This window comes from Drosophila mauritiana, chromosome 3L, assembly GCF_004382145.1.
Source record: "Drosophila mauritiana strain mau12 chromosome 3L, ASM438214v1, whole genome shotgun sequence".
Taxonomy (NCBI): Eukaryota; Metazoa; Arthropoda; class Insecta; order Diptera; family Drosophilidae; genus Drosophila; species Drosophila mauritiana.
The window spans coordinates 11,979,821-12,002,568 of record NC_046669.1 but is presented as its reverse complement, the minus strand read 5'-3'; the positions used below and the strand labels follow the sequence as shown (position 1 = coordinate 12,002,568).

The 22,748-nt window shown below is 42.7% G+C and overlaps 3 protein-coding genes across 4 annotated transcripts; 1 reads left to right on the top strand and 2 right to left on the bottom strand.

The window, feature by feature from the left end:
• The first annotated feature begins 302 nt into the window (after window positions 1–302).
• Window positions 303–9,050, top strand: LOC117140680 (gonadotropin-releasing hormone receptor). 2 transcript variants are annotated; one of them, XM_033303736.1, is made up of 6 exons: window positions 303–1,239; window positions 5,574–5,757; window positions 5,823–6,028; window positions 6,929–7,080; window positions 7,168–7,247; window positions 7,701–7,747. In XM_033303736.1, the coding sequence occupies exons 1-5, from the start codon at window positions 466–468 to the stop codon at window positions 7,223–7,225; spliced, it is 1,374 nt and encodes a 457-aa protein (XP_033159627.1). In that variant the 5' UTR covers window positions 303–465; the 3' UTR covers window positions 7,226–7,247; window positions 7,701–7,747. The 2 variants fall into 2 exon arrangements, with proteins under 2 accessions (XP_033159627.1, XP_033159626.1); XM_033303735.1 differs by lacking the exon at window positions 7,168–7,247 and having other exon boundaries at window positions 7,701–9,050.
• A 1,897-nt stretch (window positions 9,051–10,947) lies between these two features.
• LOC117140681 (U6 snRNA-associated Sm-like protein LSm2) lies at window positions 10,948–11,550 on the bottom strand. Its single transcript, XM_033303737.1, has 3 exons — window positions 11,478–11,550; window positions 11,349–11,416; window positions 10,948–11,280 (listed from the first exon to the last, which is right to left on the bottom strand). The coding sequence occupies exons 1-3, from the start codon at window positions 11,478–11,480 to the stop codon at window positions 11,064–11,066; spliced, it is 288 nt and encodes a 95-aa protein (XP_033159628.1). The 5' UTR covers window positions 11,481–11,550; the 3' UTR covers window positions 10,948–11,063.
• Window positions 11,551–12,240: 690 nt separating this feature from the next.
• LOC117140679 (LIM homeobox transcription factor 1-alpha) lies at window positions 12,241–18,931 on the bottom strand. The gene is made up of 3 exons (XM_033303734.1): window positions 17,943–18,931; window positions 13,033–13,911; window positions 12,241–12,969 (listed from the first exon to the last, which is right to left on the bottom strand). The coding sequence occupies exons 1-3, from the start codon at window positions 18,721–18,723 to the stop codon at window positions 12,710–12,712; spliced, it is 1,920 nt and encodes a 639-aa protein (XP_033159625.1). The 5' UTR covers window positions 18,724–18,931; the 3' UTR covers window positions 12,241–12,709.
• Window positions 18,932–22,748: the final 3,817 nt, after the last annotated feature.

The window sequence follows — 22,748 nt, the reverse complement described above, 5'->3', positions numbered from 1 at the left end:
GTTGATTTTAATCTAAATTTAATTAGCATTTGGGCATTTTTCTGCTGAACCGGGAAACCACACATTTGCTTGCCTAGAAAAACCGGTTTTCAGAGAAAGTTGCGAGTAATACATGTTTAATACGATTTCAAGTCCTGTGTGTACAACGTTTTATATAAGAAAAACAGAAGCTTTTTAGCTTAGACAGCTTTAATATTTAATTACATTACTCACAAAGAAAAAAGAAATTCCCCTTTTCTTTGCTTCAAATTTAATTAGACATGTATCTATTGATTTTTTCTTTCTATTTGCAGTTTATTTCTCCAACGTAAGCCAACTAAATGCTGCAATGCTGGTGACATATAAAACGAAAGTGGAAACGGAGTTCATTCCTTAAGTAACCAATTTAAGATGTTGTGCTCCCAAGATCCCTAAACCACCGTCCAAACCCATTGAATAACTTATTTAAAGAAAAATATATAGAAAATGGAGGACGAGTGGGATTCCTTCGATCGCCTGCCCAGTGTTCCGAGTGCCTCGACGGATTTGGAGGCGGAAAACGAGGTGGTCAGCAATTGGTCCACACTGGCCAACTTCACGCGACTTGTGGCTGGTGCCGCTCCTGAAATCGTCAACTATACGCTCAACATGATTGACGTGGGTGTGGGCATGGCCACGGATATATCCAATCTGAGCGTGAGCACCACGCCCCTGCCCGCCTACGCAATCTCCAATAGCTCCTCGCTGGCGCACACCAATAGTCGCCATGAAGCACCACCGATGGCAGAGCAAGTTCCGGAGCACGTGATGGACCACGCACCGCAACTATCCCGATCCGGGCTTCTGAAAGTGTATGTCCTGGCGGTGATGGCACTGTTCTCTCTGCTGGGCAACCTGCTGACCATCTGGAATATCTACAAAACCCGCATCTCAAGAAGAAACTCCCGGCACACGTGGAGCGCCATCTACTCGCTGATGTTCCATCTGTCCATTGCCGATGTCCTGGTCACCTGGTTCTGCATCATCGGGGAGGCTGCGTGGTGCTACACCGTCCAGTGGCTGGCCAATGAGCTCACCTGCAAGCTGGTAAAGCTCTTCCAGATGTTCAGCCTCTACCTGAGCACCTATGTCCTGGTCCTCATCGGAGTGGACCGCTGGATAGCGGTCAAGTATCCGATGAAGTCACTCAACATGGCCAAGAGGTGTCATAGACTACTTGGCGGTACTTACATTCTGTCGCTGGTGCTCAGCTTGCCACAGGTAAGTGATGATACACTGAAAATAAGTATCTTACAGTTAAGTTCTTAAAAAATCATTTGGCTAGAACAAACAGTTAAGATAGTGACACAATTAAGCAAGGTTGTAGTTAAATAAAACTGTTTATAATACCAAATAAGATAAGAAATATTTATATAATTTAAATCTGGAAAAGGTACTGGAAAAAGGTTAAAGGTACCCTTTGATTAGTAAATCAGTAGAAACTTTAAGACCTCCTCTTAATTTATGCACCCTTTCGACAAATTTCTTTTCCACGAAAATGCGTAAGCCTTAAGGGCACAGATATTTTTGAGTTTTAAAATTAGCATGACCCGTAAAAATATTATTCTATTTAAAATGATTTTGCTAGAGGGTAAAATTAAAGCGTCTGCAGCTGAAAAAATGGCACTTCCAGTGAAGTGCGAAGAAGACACGCTTATGAAAATAATCCAGTCACTTTTGGTTGGGCGTTCCATTACGCTAAGTTAAAGCTGCGACTTAGCCGTGGTAATATCCACCTGCTCCCTGCCCCTGCCCCTTCCCCTTCCCCTACCCCTGGCACTCCATTTGATCCTTACGCTCGCGCTGATGAATTTGAAGTAATATGTTTACTTTATAACACGTATACGCCCCGTGGCACAGTGCAAATAGTCTTGAGTAGGCGCCAGAATGTGTGCAGACATTAAAAATGATTGCCTTTCGCACAATAAGTGTACACTAAATGTGGCTTTAGGCCGCTGCCACGCCCACACACACGCGTCCTGATGGGCGTAGGAATGGGCGTAGGGTTGGGCGGATGGGGACACCCAATCGAATTCTGGTCGTCCGACCAACAAAGGGTTTTTTTCTTTTGGTTTTTCTTTTGGGTTTTTCGCTTGTGCGACGGGTGACCAAAAAAAAAAAAGGTCCGAACAAGTGTGTCTTCTGCCTGACGACAGACATTATTCATATTCCCGATTTCGGTTCCTTGTGCGCAGATAGGCACACTGGTTGATATATTCCTTTGCCCTGGCAGTCAGCTGGCGGATAAGCCTGAATGGGAGTCACTCACTTTGTTCTACGGCTCGGCTCCAGATTTCCGGCACCCTGATTGTATGCCGCGTGTCTCCACATCCCGATCTCATACTGGATTCGCCTGGTCTGTCCTTGATTTATGGCCCCGGGTGAGGCGCTTCACTTCTCGAATTCAGTTAATCTTTAGCTGGATTGCTAAGAGCGCCTGCACGTGTCTTTCCTTGAAGTGGAAATTCGTGGACACTTCAGTTTAGGCTGTCACTAAGGTAGGTAATTAGCACGAAAGGCCCACTTCAAAGTTGCCAAGGGTTAGTAATATAGTTGAAAAGTGACGCCAAACTTTCCACTGCTCTTTTTGTAACTCAGGTCATAGGTCATAAATATCGTTCGCAGAATTTGGCTAACTGGTTAACTGGCACAAGTGGTTACAAAGGTCAAACCCGCTGTATAACCAAATTTGGCACCTGAGAGATGCCAAGAATAGATGAATAAAAGAACCAAAGGGAAAGTGGATGGTAAGTGGATTTACCCACGCTAGTTATGCAACTAGCACACTTTCCCCTGCTCGCCCGCAAATGTATGCTAAAATGTAGCCCATTTAATTAGGGAGCCAAGCAAACCGACGCCATTTCCTTTTATCTGAATAATGTATTGCGTGGAACAATAATTACAGACGTACCGCAAAAATCGAGGCGAGATTATATTTGCTCACTTTGGGCCAAAATGTGTGTGGGTTTGCTGTGTGTGAAGGCATGTGCGAGTCAGTTTGTTAAATCATCTGACTTGTTAAAATGCCGCAAAAAATGTGCTGAGCTTAATTACATTTTGATGTTTTTTACCACTCGATGTCAAGCGGAAAATTTGGCCATTTGGTCCAGCCGACCCATAATAGAAAGGACATAATGTATTGGTTTTGAATTTTTAAAATAGAACCAGACTTTGCTGAACTTTCCAGCTTGGGTGTCAATATTTGTTGACGAACGTCACAAATTACGATGATATGACAGAAAGCATTTATGGATGGCCACTGGCACCCAATTAAAAGAAACTTTGCAATCATTATGCCCATTTTTATGGTCCACTTTTCGACATCGCGCCAATATCCCTCGTCCTGGGAAACTTTCTTCATTTTGGTTCTACTCGAACATGCGACATTAAATTTATGCCGCTTACAGACGTGACGGTCGAAACGTTCCCGCCGGAAATGAGGGAATCATCTCAAACAATTTTCCGGACAACTTTTCCCATGTCACACGTTCATGGAGCAGGCAACCAACCAACCAAGTGGCACATGTGTTGGTAAGGAGCCACATCGAATCCAATATGAGACGCACCGCTGAACTCGTCGGTTTCAAATAAAGGAGCGAAATGAAAATTCACTTCGACTGCCAATAAACAACAAATGTTTTCAACAGCAGCATTTATTTGGCTCCACTTCTATCGACAGCAACTCCTCCACCTCCTCCTCCTCCACACACACACAGTAGAATCCTGCCACAACAACTCGCAGTGTGAGCTCAAAATTGTGGCACAATGAAAACAGGCCGCCATAATAAAGTCAAACAAAAGGTTATCCACAGGTCCTCCGCAGAGTATTATAGCGAATTTAATTTCACCGACATTACATCAAATTCAGCAGCCTTATAATTTCGTAGAATTGTTTACAAATTTGAGGGAACTAGTCAATATTTCAGGAGTCCCTTGGCGATTTCAACTTCAGTTTGGGGGTAAAAAAGTAAATTCATTTAATATTTTAAAGTGGGCATATCTGGATTTTATTTCCGGGTGACAAAATCATAATGTTATATATTTTTCAATTATATTTATCTGTCAATATTGACAGATATTAGAAGAAAGTTTAGAGAAAAAATGAAATCTTATTAATATTTTAATGTGAGCTCATCTGGATTAATTTTTTTAGGTGACAAAATCATAATTTCTAGTAATACTGACAAATTCACAGGTACTAAGTCAATGAGTTCTAACACAATCCTTGTTAAATGGTCAATTTAAACGTGCCTTTAAGCCAAATATGAAAACAACCAAACATGTATATATTTAAACAATCTGAGTGTTTTGCAAACGTTTTAAACGATTGCCAAGCATCTGGCTGACGTGTGAAAACTACGAACTTTGTTAGAACGGAAGTTCTTCAAGTTTTTCCCTCACCACGAATCAATCCTGTTTTATTTTACTTTCTCAAGTTTTTGTCTAAAGTTGCAACTTGTGTAACTTTTCCGCAAATACTGCTGAAAACTTGCTTGTGTGTGTTGCATGGTTTTAGCGTGAAACGCCCTTTAAACTTTCCGAGCATGTTTAATGAATAGCAACATGGAAATAATAAGGAAACACTTGAAAAGTTCATGTTAGAAATAATTGAAGGAAGAATATTGAAAGCCACAGCTTACATCTGCTTTCTTTTAGTAGCCACGGACCTATAAAAATACATGTATATATCTAATAAAAAAGCCACTGGCAATTTACTTTGGGTTTTGGCGGAAGGCAATGGCTTGGAAGTTATAAATGTGCGAAATTAATAAAATTCAACCATTAGACGATTATCCGCTTCTCGTTATTTCTGCGCGGCGGGTTTTTGTGTAGTTTTTACTATGCCACTCGGCGGAGCGCGGAAAGTTTTCCCATTTCCTTCATTTGGGTCAGCTGTTGGCTGTTGACACAGCGGCCGCCAGAAAACCCATAAAAAGCGCAAGTAAAAATACTTTTAGCGTATTAGTTATGCGTAGACACATCCCATCCATCCCTGGTGTATTTAAGATGCTACACTTCCTTTATCAGTCCTGGCCACATTTTCCAGCTCGAGAAGCTTTTCCTGCTACGAGAATTTCCACCTTTCTACGTGGCACTCTGCTAAACTCGGTAAGACTTCAACAATGGAGTATGCGTCTGCAGACTGTATATACTTCCCAAAAATGTTCTATCAATTTTGGAAATAATTCGAGACCAAGCCAAAGCACTTTTTACCGCTGCCACTCACAATGGAAAGTAGATCAAAGCCACATCGTTTTGAGTCAGCAGTTTGTTACCATGGACCGCATGTGGATATTTCCATGAGAACATGCCCGTACTTACTCCTTGGTGCAAACAGGACATGGATGGGTTGCTAATAAAAATCTGATTACAGAACCATTTTATTTGCATAACACATTCAAGATATAGGGCTTTAAAAATTTGCATTTACCTGCTAGAAACAGGCCATAAATTGATAGGAAGGTAAATATCCTTAGGAATCGCTTTTATAAAGTTCAAGTTCAATCCATGTGTTTTAACCTTCAATTGTGTACTATGTTGCATGTACTTTTCAGTTCTTCATCTTCCATGTGGCGCGTGGCCCCTTCGTGGAGGAGTTCTACCAGTGCGTCACCCACGGATTCTACACGGCGGATTGGCAGGAGCAGATGTATGCCACCTTCACGCTGGTCTTCACCTTCCTGCTGCCGCTGTGCATCCTGTTCGGCACCTACATGTCCACCTTCCGCACCATTTCCAGTGAGTTTTTTAGCCAGAAGGAGCTTGCATGCCCGAACTAAACTGATAACTTGATAATCGAACAGGCAGCGAAAAGATGTTTCAAGGATCAAAGTTGGCCAACTACTCAACGGCCAAATTGCCCACGCAGACGAATCGCCAGAGGCTGATACACAAGGCCAAGATGAAGTCGCTACGCATATCCGTGGTGATCATCATAGCGTTCCTCATCTGCTGGACGCCCTACTACGTCATGATGATTATGTTCATGTTCCTCAATCCGGACAAAAGGGTGAGTAGTTTCGACTGAACACACACCACCCCCCACCCCCTGCCGAATTTGAAGCTGAAACTGAATGACAAGCAGATAGCGATTCCTGATACCGAAGGGCGTATCAATCAGCAGTCGATTTGTCAGTTTGTAGCGCATGGTTTGGGCGAATCCTTTGTCCTGCTCCCCACCAAATTTACGGCTTGGGGCCGTCGTTGTGCGAGTAAAAAAAAAAAAAAAATCGAGAATACGATACGACCTAGTCGCAGCTGGCAAATCCGTTTGGGGCCATACCCCACAGCCATAAAAATGATTTCTTATGCTCAATTTTTAATTAATCGTTACGCCACCCGACCGACCACACGGTCCAATTTTTCCTTAACGGCGTACCCAAGTTTGATGACTTGCCAGAGATGGTCCGTAAAAGCTGGCCAAGTTGCAAGATTACGGCGGGGAAATCCGGGCAGAAGGAACACAAGGTCGATGCTACAAAGCATTTTGTACAGTAGGGGAAAATGAATGAGTAGGAAATATTCCCAAAGTTGTTCATAGCACAGATTTAAGTTTAAAAATGTGATATAATAGACAAAAGCGAAATCATTTTTGCTGTCACTATTTTTAAGTGAATTGGATATTTGTCCAGCGATTACACGGAATTTCACATCCTAATGGATTGGAATTGACCAGTTTTAATGCTAGACTATGCAATTGCACATTTATTTCCGCTGAAATTCCTACTCATTCACATGGCAGTGTTCAAAATAATTAATTTGGAAGCCAGCTTTTTAGAGCAGTGTATCCGGAGGCGACCTGAGCCTCATTTCGACCCACAATGCGCCCACTCGAATGTAGTGGGAAAAAAGGGGAAAGGGGTGCGGCAAGGACAAGGAAATTAATTTGAATTTCACGGATTGCTTGTAGCTGGGCGACGATCTGCAGGACGCCATCTTCTTCTTCGGCATGTCCAACAGCCTGGTCAACCCACTCATCTACGGTGCCTTCCACCTGTGTCCTGGCAAAGGGGGCAAGTCGAGCGGCGGGGGCGGCAACAACAACGCCTACAGCTTGAACAGGTGAGTGGTGAGCCCACAGAATAAGTTAATTCTATTAACCACTACATTTCGTACTTGTTTTTGCGCTTTTATCGTGTCAAAAAATAGTTACTTTTCACTCAAGCAGTACACTTTTAAGACAGCCAAGCAAGCTTTTGAAGTCTGAATTTAAAGAGTTTTTATTTATGGTAATACTTCACATTTAAGCGTAAATGATATTGTAAATTTAAGCAAAATAGTAGAAAGTTTTCTCTAAAAATCAATGTATAATCTGTAACTATTAAAACATATTTTACTTAAACTAGCGTTGCTTTTTAATAGCAGTTTTGCAGTCTTTAAATTTTTATAAAATAAATCCTAAATGCTTGCAAATATTATTTTTTATGCAAATGGAAAACATTGTTTCATCGCTAGTTAACATCACTTTCTGTATTTGTTTATTATTTTAAACAGCTGCCAAAGCAGCGAACTATCTCAGGATCAGATATGATTTGCTATGATTTTGTCACACTTCCAATGATTGTTTTGATAACGCAAAAAGCACACACAACGTGATTGGCAATAAACTGATAAATTCTTTTCCGTCTGGTTTTTATCACCTCACCGCATCGTCCATTCCCCCGCCCACTTTCCATCCGCAGGGGCGACTCGCAGCGCACACCATCCATGCTGACGGCGGTGACGCAGGTGGACGGCACAGGTGGCAGTTCCCGCCAGATGCGGGCCTTCCGCCAGCAGAGCTACTACCGCAGCTCCTCCAACGGCACAGCCGGACCGGGTGCTGCTCCCTTCAAGGAGCAGGTGGGTCTGCTGCACGTGGGTCCCGGCAATGGGACGCCCGGTGGCTCCGTCTCCAGCGGCGCCACGCCGCAGCTGATGCGTAAGGGCTCGGCTCTGCTGGCCCGACATCCCAGCTGCCTGAGGGAGCAGGAGCACCAGCAGCGCCTGCTGCTGCACGAGAAGCCCTCGACCCTGGTGCTCAGCTACGACAGCCAGCGGGGCGGAGTGGGCGTGGGCGTGGCCAGCGGTCTGCTGGACAACAACGAGCGGGTGTCGAGCGTGTGAGAGCAGCTGGCGATGGCGGTAGCGGCGGCGGCGGTGGCGGTGGATGCACCGGACACAGCAGAAGCAGCAGCAGCAGCGGCATCAGTGGATGCGGATGCGAATATGGCGACGGAGGACGCCTGCTCCTGCTGCCATTGCCTGAGCAGGGAGCTGGTGCGGCGGCAGTTGGAGCTCCAAGTGCTTCCAGTGCAGTGAGGCGACTGCCAGTGGATTTGATCCGGCTGGCTGAGTGGCCGGAGCTGGGGATTCCAGCGATTCCCTCGGTCAACGTGGAGTGGCGTCGATGATCAGATCACCGGGGCGTGCAACATGTGCTTAGATAGTGCTAATCGAGAGTTAAGTCTTCAAACACAATGGGTGTGCTTAGAGGTAGCGTAGGATTAGAGCTAGTCCGTACGAAGTGGTTGTCCTGCACTGGGAGAAACTCGTGGTCACTTTGCATGTTCTCTGAATGTTCCAATACTTGACTTCAACAAGGATACAAAATAAGAAATAATATGTATTTACAGCCCATAAAACTTATAACTTGCAATTAAATCTGGTTGTGAAGAAAATAGATTTAACTTTTGAATGTTTCAAATGTTGCGAATTCGCCAGCGTGTAATCCGATATAAGCAACAATAATTACAATTATAATCAATGTGCAATCAGAGTCACTTACAATTTCAGCTTAAATGACTGCTTAATTGGACTATAAATATATACTTCAAATGAGTTTCTCTCATTGTCAGGGCAACTTTGTAAAGTTAATTAACAGCGTTTTCCAGTTTTTTATTTTGCTCCACCAGCCAAGTAACTAAGAAATCAATTCTCTAATTGTGTAAAAAAGAAATCAGCCAAAAACAGGGTAAATCTAACTATTGTAAATACATTTACTCATTATTTTGAGAAGAATATTGTAAAAAATGATTGTAAAGTTTAAAATAAATATGAGTTCATGTTCAACGAAACAAGGAATTATTTTGATTAATTTAAGACTCTAAAAACCCATATCCAAACTCATGTCCATATCTTAGTACCTGAGTTACAATTAGTTTCCGTTGATTTCCGTTTCCTAAACCTCAAGGAAGCTTCCATCTGAATCGAACTTTTTCCTTTGTAAACGGCGCTCTTCCAAAGGAATCCATAATTTACGGCCATCTGGAAATGTCAATGGAAACGTCTAATTCCACCAAACATCACAATTCAATTTGGCCAAAAAGCCCCAGAAGATGTACGGATGATTCTGGAAATTCCGCAGGATTAACGCACACACATGTGTCATTAGAGGAATCCAGTGCATGCTGCGTATCCCTCGGAACGGCTTAGCTTCCATCCCGTTTGCATATTCATGTGCGCACTTTGGTGCGTACTTATGTATGAATAATCTGTGTCAAATTTGTATAGTTTATTTTTTAATAAAATCAGAATGATCCCAGCGTAACTTTACGAGCCAACTTTTACGCGCCACGCACAGCTCAACACGTTGATGAACTAGGACGCACTGCAGCATGTGCCCCATAAATCCCCCAGAGCTCAAGTCCACCCGTCGGAGCACGGGTATATTACAAAATTTTTATGGGCGCCACAGACGGAGGTCGCCCACCCACTCGCCCATCGCGATAGGCCAGAAACGAGGACACTTTCCCCCCTTGCCAATGCCACCCAACCCGAAAATAGAAAGTCCAATGCGGAGGAGAAAAACTTTCCGGCCCGAAATGCAAAACAATCTTTGCGAGCCGGAGTCGGACGAACAATGCGTCCGAAAATGCGCCTTGAAATCTCAATTTAGAAGCTGCGCCGGAAACAGGAACCCAATTACCACAAATAATGAAAGATGGACTCCGCTGGGCTGGACTTAACTTCCCCCTTCAATTATGCGCAGTCAGACGAGCTACGAGTCCTTAGCACTGAGCAAAAAAGTCTGGCTATAAAAATTCCAAAATATGATAATAAAAGGAGGAAAATTTCCAGTATAAACTTTACCTTTCTGGTACCATTTAAATTAAGTTAAATGGAATATTAGATGGTAAAGATTCTGATGTCAAGTTATTTTTTTGAAATTATTGATATCAAGTTAAGAAAAGAATATATGTTGCTAAGCTAACTAGCTTAGGATGGCAAAAATTTGTTTATAAACAGTCTATTTAAAATCAAATTTGGGAACAATACATTCAAAGTAGCTAGGCTTTTTTTCTGCCTGTAGCCCTTCAACTTTTAATGGCTCGATATTTCGTGATGTTCCGCTGACCAACTGCCAAAGTTTAGAACGCGATTCCCTGGCCATTCCGAAATGTAAATGCCGAGCGAAAAGTGTTCCACGAATGCGTATTTTATTTTAAGTACGCATTCCAGCAAACAAAGCCATTCGATGGCGGATGGCGAAGAGGCACTTAACGAGCGGGTCGAGGTCCAGAAATTAAAAGCATTCCGCCAGGCTCCTCCATTTTATTGCGGATAAAAGGTTGAATTCGAGGGCCGGGCCATAATAGCAATCGCAATCGTAAAACGGGCTGCAAGTACATACGAGTATAGTCGTGTAAAATAGCAACCCATTGTGGAAACCTTGTATGAATGAGTCCGTGTATCCGGTGATGTGTAGACAAGGCATCCAGATATCCAGACATTCAGACAGCCAGTACATCGTTACAGCAATTATACAAATTTATGGACCATTATCAACATGACACAAACTTGGCCCACAATCCACACTTGGCTCCACTCGCTCCATTCAAGCGTGGAGCGATAAAAGCAGGGACATGTACGCAAGCGGAGGAAGCAGCACCCACGGTAAGCTCGAGACTGACTCATCGAAAACTGATGGGCTGTAAATAACGTACATAGCGACTTCTTACGGGGATTCCTCTTATTGGTTTTGCTTTAACAGAATTTCACTTAGGTTTTTAGGACAGATTAATAAGCAATGAGTAGATCCAATGGGACTGCTAGTACTGGTATCCTTATCTAGTGCTCACAACAGCCTCCTTTCGCGCCGCATCCTGGAGTAGCTGGGTGTCCACCTCGTCGCCCGGCAGCTGCACGTAGCGCACCACGGAGCCACGGATGAAGCAGTTCTTGACGCTCAGCATGTGGGGGTACTTGTCCGGATCCGTGACACTGATATCCGTCAGCTTAATGTTCAGGTATTGATCCACAGAATGCAGGGTGCCACATATGCTGTTTAATTATAAACAAAGTCTTAAAAATAAATTTCCATATTTTGCCGGCATATATACGAAGTTCACCTAAGGTCGTTTTTCAACTCCACGACGACTTCCTTGCCCACCAGCGACTTGAAGAAGGAGTAAAAGAGCTGCAGATTACATAAAGCGTTAATGTTAATTCTTAAATTCACAGTAATTTCTGTTTTGTACCATTGTTATTGTTTATTGCAATTTCGACGAACGCGTTGTTCTCTTAGAGATGTGAGGTATAAAAATAAAAAACTATCGATAGTTGCTTTAAAAAAAACATATCGATAAATTTCACGTGTGATTGTCAGTAACAATGTTCTATTAATATTTGGCTTACAAATATTACTTTTAATACATTTTATTAAAAATAAATCTATATTAAATCTTAAAACTGTGTGGCTAAAAGAAATTTAGCAGTAGCTGAGATGCCATCTGTTTATTATTTCTATCTATGTGGCAATGCTTTCTCGTCGCTGTTGGTTGAGTTTCATAGACGCCAGCTTTGTACAGACAGCTTTTTGGCGGGCTAAAACCTAGTTTTGAAATAATGTATTTCGGTTAATGTATAAAGCTTTACTACGGAATTTACAGTATTCATAAAACAAGAATATATTCGCAATCCAAATCAATGTTAGCTTAAGTTTTTGTATATTTTATTTATTACCAAGCATCAATACATCTTAAATGGATTTTCCGAAAATTCGGCAAATAAAAAATTTTAAATAAATGAGGCTGCGTAAATAAATTCAAAATAAATAAATAAATATTTTTACAATTAAATACAAAATTTAGTTTTTTTTTTTAAAGAGAGGATATTACGGATACAAGACGAAGGATACAAAATAGGAAATAAAGTCAAATCATGCGAAATAAAAATATTTAAAATAGCAAGCCAATCCCAACCCACTTAAGATCCACAGACATTTGCAAGAATTCGGTTAAGATGTATATTTTAGGGGAACAGATTAAATTGCACTTGCTAATACAATTATTGACTTTTAAATTACATTTAATAACAATTTTCTCGGGTGGTTAAAACTATTTACAAACATAAGGGGCGCATTGACCACTTTACCATTTCCCAAGGAGCTCTACATTTTTATGGTTTTCCTCTAGAGTCTAACCCAACAAAAATATGTGCTGCCCGCCCCGTTTTTCTGCGCCTTCAAATCGCCAAGAATCTTAAAATTTCAATTAGCTTAAAAAAATCACATTTGATGTATCTTGTATCTGGTTCTACGACTCCAACTTAATGCGCCGAATGCGGAAGGTGCCAACTACGCGCTACGTTTTAAAGTAACAGCAAGGACCTCGCGTCCCTTTCGATCGGATCCTGCCACTCTAACGCTAATAAATTCGTCTCTATCCCGCGATCGCCTCGGTGCTCCCATGCCATCCCAGCCAATGGCCATCTAATGCTCCGAGCTGAAGTACGAGTTCTGCATGAGATACAGCTTGTCGATGGGGTTTATCAGGCTGTTGTTCAGGTTGGCCAGCATGTCGTGGGGATTCGAGTGGGAGTGCGAGTGCTGATTGCCCGACGAGCTGGTGGACTGCAGCTCTAGGTTGTTTAGCGACAGCGAGTCCGCATCGTCGTCCAGCTGGTCAAAGTTGCTCCCATCCAGCGAGAGGTCCGAGCTGCAGAAGCTGTCATTCGAGTTGGCCGGATAGTCTGTTGAAAAGCAAGCCATTAGTACCATACTTGTATTATAAAGCTTGACGAAGTCAAACTTACCATCCGGTGAGAAGGGCAAATTGGGATTCAGCGGTTGGCTGGCGAAAGTGCTGTCCAATCCGCCCAGATAACCAGAGCTATCTCCTCCCAGTTCCTGCTTGACGCACTTGTCCTCCTTGTCGTTGGTGTCCTTATCGTCGGTGGCGCTGGAACTGCCCGTGCCACGCCCACTGCCCGATCCTCCGCCGGAGCCACCATTCTGCTTGGCCTTCCGCTGAATCTTCTTCATCTTGGCGCGCTGATTCTGGAACCACACCTGGACCACACGAACCGATAGCCCGGTGTCCTTGGCCAGTGCTTCGCGCACTTTGCGACATGGCTTGGGTGACTGATCGAAGGAGGCCTTGAACTGTTTGCGCTGCTGCGAAGTGAGGATGGTGCGTGGTCGCTTGGGACCTCTCCTTCCATCCCGTGGCCTCAGCAAGTCCTCCTCGTCCAGGCCAACGAATCCACAGTGCTGAGCAGCAGCGGCTGCCAGGAACATCTCTTTCTCCAGATCGTGGCGGTAGCAGAAGAGCTGGCCATCGCGCAGCATGAACTGCTCACCCTTCTGGAGCGGCAGTCGGCAGGCGTAGCACACGAAGCAGGGCAGGTGGAAGACAAAGTTCGGTATGGGTCGCATCACCAGCTCCTGCGGCAGGATCGCATGGCAACAGGAGGAGCACTTCACACCGAACAGCCGGTCGTAGTCCATCTTGCAATAGAGCTTCGAGTTTCGCACGTAGCAGGTGTGGTGCAGCTGCATTCCGCAGTAGCAGCAGGCCAGGCACTGCTCGTGCCAGTTGGCATCGCCCACGTTCATCAGGAATCGGTCATGGATCTTCTGGCCACAGCCCTCGCACAGCTCGAAGTTCTTCTCGCACTTGATGTGGCCCACTTCTGGGGATGAAACAAGCAAAAATGGGGGAGAAAACTTGCGTTAGTAAGTCGCAGAATACATTTCGAGTAACTTATACACTGAGGTTTAAAATATAACAAATTGATGTGTATATAAAAATTAATTTATAGAAAAAAGCTACCGAAATTAACATCATCATGAAAAAATCGATTTAATACCTAAAAATTAATAAACATTTTCTTGAAACCAGAAATCTTTCCAATCCTAATCCTTTATCCTAATTCTTTAGTAATTTTGTTCCAGTGTAGCTCTGCTTATTCGTTACTCCGCGTAGCCCTCCTGTGATGGGCGTACGTGGCGTATACGTGATGGCGGCACATGTCGCTGCGAAATTATCATGACATGTGCTGCCAATGGAGCAAGGAGCGCGCTGACAATCGAATCGTGTGAAAATGCTTCAACGTCTCTCTTGTTTTTCCGTTCGCTGTTTCGCACTTTCGGTGGAAAAACAGAAGGAAAACTCTTCGCTGGAAAAAATTATCTGTCGTCGGACTGCAACAGCTTGTATTGAAAGCTTATTGATGCGTAATTGAAACGTAAAGTTTTCCCTATTTGTTCGGTATTATTGAACAGCTCCCCATCTCGACTTCGATTATCAATGTATATAAACACGCCAGAAAATGGCTCAATTGATATTGTATATACCATCGAACTTAAGCTAAGTCTTAACTCCTAAACAAAGTCTCTTAAAAAATGCTAATCTCCCATTGAGGAGCTACTGGATTTCAGCTCGCCTTTCGCAAAGTAGAACGAACCTAATCCTCCCGTAGACGGAGCTCTTGAAACTGTAAACCAGTCATAAAAAGTAGTACCCGAAAAACACAACAAAAGCTGCCTGCAGTAAACATAAAAAATATATGACGACCGCCACAAAAAAATGTATGGAAGCATTTGAAAAATGAGCAGCGAGTTGGGAAAGTGGAGGAAAAGTGCGAAGGGAAACTGGCAATGGAAGTGGAGTGTTATATTATATGGCTGTGGCTCAGTGGCAGAAAAATGTGCATGATTTATGGTTGGCACAATGGCCTCCCCACACACACACACACACAGACGCCATATCTACGCGGATGTGGCTGTGTGGGTGATATATAGTCTGGGTATAGGGAGGAAAATCCCTATGTAAGGGGCCACTAAGCCAGTGCAGCGGAAAGTTGACAATATCCTCGGGCATTTTCCTATTCGCTTCTTTTTCCTATTTTTTGGCTTGCATTTCATCCTATTGTGCAGTATCCATATCCAATCGCATTGGCGATAAAGCTTTTTGCCTGGGCCGAGCAAAAAATCGAGAATGATTCATTTGATAAACCCCAGAGGGGCGCTGCGTTTTGAATTTGGCCGCTTGTTTTTTTTTAGAGCTTTGAGCATCGATATTGTGACGGGATTTCATTTGTGTAATCTAATCGAAATTTATGGCATTTTGCTGCAGTTTTATGAAAGCTTTTTTCCCCGATTTCTCTGCATTTTTTTGGCCAACAAAGGACTCCTCATTGAGTGAGTGTATGTTTTTGGGCTTGAATGGTAAAGCCTGGGCGAAACTTGTCCAAAAATCAACAAACAACAAGCGCAAACAGTCGGAACAAGTGCGGCACACTCATGTCAAATACATAGATTAAACAGCAGATAAATCCAAAATCAACTCGACGATAAACATAGAACTAATAGAGGAAAGTGTCCTCGTCGTTATCGGCGATAAAGGGGCTTATCTGCCCGAACGCCCCTCGATTGTCGCACTAAATGGTGCATTTATTGACACATTGACAGCGGGGCGGGGTTATATGGAGATAAATCGGCAGACAGCACCCAACTTCTGGCACTAATTCGGCCACTAACTGGAGTCCAGTCCACGTGCCACGCGGATTTTGGCAGCAGTTCGTCGTTGACAGGCAGCTCATAATTCGACAGCTTTCATTTCGGCTGACAAGCAAACAGGGTTTTTAAAACTCTTCGCCTCTATCTACACCATGGAAATGGGGCTAAACAATAAGCCTATTAATATTAATCATAAATTAAAGATTGTAAAAAATGGCATGAACTTAAAAAACTATTTTTATCAATGTAAGATACAGATTTGACCACTTTAAGAATATAGACTGCAAAATATATTGACTTTTGTATTCTAAACTCAAAAATGTAGTGCTCTTTGTGTGCTCCTGTGGATTTGCCGTTTAGTTCTTGAATAGTAGTTTTGTTTCAGTGTAGCTCGATCTCAACGGAAAGTGACACGGAACTATGCGTATGGCGCATACTTCCGCCACACAAATGCACACCTACTGGCGATTGGATGGGTGGGGGGTGTGGGTAGGACAGGAAGACGAAGTTGGAGCCGCCGCAGAAGCCAGATATGTATGCTGATACGCTCGGTGGAATACCTGACACTGAGTGTGCTCATTTCCGTGGTCTGCCCCCGAGTGCACACCACCCCCAATGGCAGCCCATTCGAAATTCCTCGACCTCTGCAAAGTGTGGGCCACCGATAGTAGTTTAGCAGTCGGCAGCCAAGTGTTTGCCGAGGAAAATGGAGCTTTGGATGCGATGGATGGAGGAGGGGTGTGTGGATTGGCGGAAACGGAAACTATTTGCTGCCATTTGGGCAATGGCAAATGGCAAATAGCAAATGGCAGAATGCGAGCATTAATAGAAATTTCATAGGCAAATGCAAAGTTGGCCGGCAAGAGAGCACGGCTATTGTGGGCGACTGAGTGGCGGATGAGGGGCACTAAAAAACCAAAAACACAATCCACTTAGCCTCGGACGAGGTCTGGTCTGCATATGCATCACACACATTGTTTGCACACTTTGCATTTCGGAGGGAAATTCGCAAAAGTTTTCCCCAGCAACACTTTCGTTGCAGCTCAGCTGAAAAGTGTTGCCTATTTTGAGGCTGTCATGCAGGCGAGTGTGTGTGTGTGTGTATGTGTGCCTGCATGCCAACGCATCAGTGTGTGTGTTTGTGTGTGTGGGAGAGAGGAGGCAGTGTGTGGCATGCCTTAATAGCCTTTTATTGGTCGAGCCACGCCCCTTTTTGGCCGTGCCGGGCGGATGTCAGACAGGTTCATTGTCAAAATTATTTTGTGGTCAACTTGCGTTCATACTTTTGGAAATACTTTCGCCCTGCCTGCCACACATCCGCCCACTGAACTATCCACAACATGTGTGCGCCATCACAACTACAAATTCATAATTTATTGTCCTCTGTCAATATATGTATGTACGTGTTAGCCGGAAATTGTGCATTTGCTTTTGCTTGTTTTTACTTAAGTGGACAATCTACCTCGGGCTATTTCAGTTGCAAAAAGTAAATCCAACTCTTTGCAAGCTGAGTTGCAATTAAGTTCCAAGTTAAACATGGATTTATGCTAATATTGATACAATAATAATTAACAAAAGCTCTGGCAAATCCTACCAATTTCCCTAAAGGGAAACACTTAACAAAAAAAAATTTATGTTAAACTATTATTTACAATTAATATGAGGGTTGATATTAAGATATTATATAAGTATTTTTAATTCTTTTAATTTGATTTTTAGTAATTTATATACAATTTAGATTATGATTTAATGTAATGGATATATACGCGCATTAATACTGCCAACAGGCCCTCTCAAAGTAATCAACAAATGCTTAAAAAATATGCATATATATTCAGCTTCAAGAAAAGTTGTAGGAGCAAACACCTTTTGAAATAAGCACTTCAACTTTATCCGCAAGGAAAAACAACGAATATCTATATATTTCCCCCTAGAGGAGCATTCCTTGGGCCCCGAAAAGCCGAGCACATCGCACGCAAACTGCCGGCATACTCAGGTGTGGGTGGTTGTACACAATCTGGAGCCTCGTCCGACCAACTTGGAACTCACGGAGCACCGAACCTGGACACGGATACAGATGCGGATACGGACACGCAGGCCGGGCACACGCAAGTATGCCAAAAACGAAAAGCGTGAAAACCCCAGAAGAGGAACGAGCCGGTAAATTTCTCGACTGCCGGTGCAAAATACTTTTGGAACATACCTGTGCGTCCGCTGCAATCGGCAGACAATTTGGATGCCGCTGCTGCCGAGGCCGTTGCTGCAACACCTCCATTTCCATTTCCATTCCCGTTTCCATTGCCATTGCCATTTCCGTTTCCGTTGCCACTGCCATTTGCATTTCCGCTTCCTGTGGCCGCTGGCCCCGTCGATGTTGCTGTCGTCGCAGCGGCAGCCGCCGCAGCAGCAGCAGCAATCGCCGCAGCAACTGCTCCGCCTAATTGCGAGGTGGCTACTGAGGTGCCTGCTGCCGATGGAGCTGCCACAGCAGCGGCAGAGGCAGCGGCAACAGCAGCCGCTGTTAATGTGTTGCAGGCTGAGTGGAGGTTGTTGCTGCTGCTGCCCCCATTGTTGTTGTTGTTGTTATTGTTGTGGTTGCTGCTGCTGCTGCTGCTGAGGGGGCTGTGTCCTGTGGGCGTGGGGCAGCTGTTAATTGGCACTGGCGTGGTCGAGGCAGCGTGTTGCTGCTGGTGTTGCTGATGTTGCTGGTGGGGGTGTTGCTGCTGCTGCTGATGTTGCTGCTGCTGGTGCTGTTGATGCTGCCCCGTTAATGAAGCCGTTGCCGTGGGACTATTGTTGCCGGAAATGCTTGTTGGCAGATTGTTGTTGCTATTGCTGAGATGCAGGGAGTTGCCGCTGCTGGCAGTCATGCTGCCGGGATTGGGATTGTCCAGGAATCGCGCGCCGCCATGATTCTGCTGCAGCGAGTACAAGCTGCCACCGACTGGATTCAGATTCGTGGGCATTGGGTAGAACTCCAGCATCGTATACGAGTTGCCACAAAACACCGCTGTTACTTTTTTAGTTTCGAGTCTCCGTAAATGTCACATGCAACACCGCACAAAGAACACGCGACACACAAACAAGACGCTCGATTGCCTTTGCTTTAACTTTAACTACGCTCTTATTCAGTTTCAATTAGAGTTCGATTTCTGTGTTTTATACTTGCGCTGCCGAATGCGAGGACAACCAGCCGCGTTCGCTGTCAGTTGGCGTGTGATCGAACCATCAGCGAAATCAAAGCATTTCACTTTGCCCTCCCGAAAAAAAAAAAAATCCCAGCTGAAACGTACCCCCGCGCACTGCGCCTGCGCCTGTTTACAAAAGCAACGGAGCGACAGAGCTGCGGAGCTGCGGAGCAACAACTGCCGCCTGGCCTGCGGCAACAACAGCAGCGCTTCGTGTTGCACGTGATGCCAGGGGTTGTATCGGTGCAAGGGTTGCAGCAACCCCCTCTCTGCCCCGGCAGTGCGCATGTCTCAAGTGATTATTAGCAGCGAGGGAAATTCTGGCAGAGAGCAAGTCCCTCGCAAATCGCTGGCCACACCTCATCCTCGCTGCGATTGGCTGGCCATTTCCCCGGCGTCCATTTTGCCGCACGGCGCATGTGCGCAGGGGAAGTGCGGGTTTTTCTTTTCTTTTCTTTTTTTTCTTTGGTTTTCTCATATTCGTAGATGTCTTGGCTTTAATGCTAGGCCAAGTTGGCTTGTGGGCGGCCATCGGTGGGCGTGTGGCAGCTGCATGTTGCTGGTTGTTGCTGGTGTTGTTGCTGCTGCTGCCGCTGCTGCTGATGGGGCACAAAGACATACTTGCACTTGCACTCGCGGCAACTTTGGCGTGTTTGCCGCTCGACGGCGACAATTTCCTTGAGTTGTTGCTGCTGCTGCTGTTGGCGCTTTGAGTGGCACGACTGGACCAGAATGCCAGCAACAACGAAGGCAACAAACACAGCAGTGGCAGAGGCAGAAAAAAACAATGGCCTTGTCTTCTTTTACGCTTTTTTGCACTTACATTTTACTTTTTGCGGGTGAAAAAAGTTGGCGATAAACAAGATGGGAACGGGTGCTTCTCAATACCCTGGGCAGGTTATTTAAGGACCTAATTTCTCACAACAAAAGTTTTTAAAATTTTCGATTTCTGGATAATGATTTTCCTAAATTTAATTCCATTAATGTCTTTATGTCTGTGAGTATAGTATTATTAAAGAACTTAATAAAACTGAAGTATAATCTCTTCATGATTGATTTAAGACTGAAATCTACTGACATTATTTATTGTAGTTAATCAAATGAATAAGTGTAAGTGTTATCTTATTAAAAATAAGATATTTGTTTATTTAATTTCAAAATTAAATTGTTTTAAGCACTTATCAAAATTTAAAGATTTCATAAAAATTAGTTACTTTGTACAGAGCCTACATGCTTAAGAACATTTTATGGAATTCTTATTTTTATAAAATTTGTATATTTCATAAATTTTTTAATTTAATTTAATTTTAATTTATTTGTGCTTTATCCCTTATATATATATGTACATTTCATTAAAGCTAATGGTATAATTTGGTATTTACAGTGTTTAGCTAAGGCTTTCATCTGAAATATTTATTAATTATGTCTAGTTGACCTGTTTTTAGTTTTTGTATAACAATATTTATTATTTATTAAGGAAAACAAGGGAGAAGAAAAACCTTAATTGACTTACAACTAACTTAAAAAAACTAAGACTTGAAACAAAAGATTGTTAATATTGTATTTTTTGTTGAACTTTTTGTACACCTACTTTTATATGTAGGTACTTAGTGTTTGTGTAATAAGGTAAGTTCATTATTAATTTTAACAGCTTGTTTTGGCATATTTGAAGTTTTTTGATATGAGTTTGAGCACATCTACCCCAAACAGGTGACCCATACATTAATATTGGATTAAAAATTGTTTTAAAAATTATGATCTTATTGGATATTGATAATTTAGATTTACGATTTATTAGAGGGTACAGTGTGCAAATAATTTTATTAACTTTCATAATTGTGTTGTTGATGTGGTATTTAAATGTTAGTTTTTTATCAAAAATTATACCCAAATATCGAATGTTGTCAACCCATTGTATTGGAGAGTCTAGTATTCGCAACTGTCTATCAGGAAGATAACGAGGTTTCCTTCTTTTTGTAAAAAATATAGCATTCGTTTTATTAGGGTTAATTTTAATTTTCCATTTTTTGTAATATATGTCTAATTCATTTAAGTAACTCTGCATGGATTGATTTATCTCGCTGTACGAGAAACCAGCACTGTAGACAGCGGCGTCGTCAGCAAACAGTGAAAGTACACAGTTTGTAGCTTGTGGAATATCGTGTGTAAAAATATTAAACAATGTAGGTCCTAAGACAGAACCCTGTGGCACACCTGCATTTAAAATTCGTCTAGCAGATTGACTACTGTCCAAATTAACGCTAAAGTATCGATGTGTCAAAAAATTTTGAACTATTTTAATGAGGTATATGGGAGTTCCAATCATCTTTAGTTTGTGCAACAGTCCGTCATGCCATACAGTATCAAATGCAGCCTCAATATCAAGTGTAACCAGCCCTACAGATTGTTTGGATTGGATACTTTCTTTAATATAATTTCTTAGTTTTAAGGTCGGCAGTATGGTATTTAGACCATTTCTAAAACCATACTGTACCGTTGGTAGTGTGTTGTGTATGTCCAAAAATTTCACCAATCTCAATTTAATTAATTTTTCCAGAATCTTGGACAATCCGCTTAATAGGCTTATTGGTCGGTAGCTTTCAGGGTTATCAGGAGGTTTTCCTGGTTTGAGAATTGGAACTATTTTTGCTATCTTCCAATCCCGTGGGAAATAGCCTGCCTGAAGACAGTGATTGGCAATGTTAACAATATGATTAATGGCGCTTGTAGGAAGGTTTTTCAAGGATATATTAGGTATTCCATCAATTCCAGGAGATTTTCTAGTATGGAGAGCTTTTACAATTGAAAAAACCTCTGGATAAGTGACTCTACAAATTTCTGCGATGTTGTTTGGGGTTTCAGCTATAGATTGTAAAGATATTTTGACTTGGTCAATTGTATTTTGGTTTGAATATGAATGTGTCAGATTATGCTTCAGTTGAAAGACATCAGCAAGAATATTCGCTTTTTCTTTTCCAGAAGCGTATATTTCATCAGCTTTACTTAGACACGGAACAATTTGTTTTCTTTTTTTAATTGCTTTGGTTATATTCCAAAAGGGTTTGCTGCATTTATCCAGCTTTTGAAGTTTATTGTTCCATTTTGCATTATTATAAATGAAAAGCTCTTTTCGTATGATGTAATTTAAATGATCACATCTTGATTTTAGTAATGGATGACGTGACCTAAACCATTGTCTTTGGATAATATTTCTTGTTTTAAATAATTCAGTTATATGTACAGGGAGTGTAAGCTTGGAGTGATGTATAGGTTTATGAGGGACTGCTTTAAGAAAGGCATAATTGATTACTCTAGTGAAAGAGCCGATTAAATTATCAATATCCAAAGTCGATATCTGTGAGCAGTTGACAACCACCTCTTCAACCATCAGCCTTTCATTTATAATTCTCTTAAAAAGCGCCCAATTTGCCCTTCCCAAAATCGGATATGTTTTTACATTGCGCATAAAATTTGTAGAGTATTTAATAACCACTGGTAGGTGATCAGAGGAAAGCTCTTGCATTACTGCTGGATTAGCCAGCTGGTTAGGGATATTAGTGAGGCATAGGTCCAATGTTGATGCTTTTGCTTTATGGTTATGCGGAATATATGTGGGTTGCGTAGGGTACAAAATACTGAATTTTCCCAGGTCTGAAAGTTCATTGAGAATTTTGCCCCAACCATTGGCTCGGGTACACTTCCATGCTCTGTGGCGCGAGTTGAAGTCCCCGCAAATTAGAAAATTTCCATTTATTTGTGAGATCTTAAGGAGATCAGATCTATACAAACTTTTTAAATGATTATGGTCCCAAGATAAATCA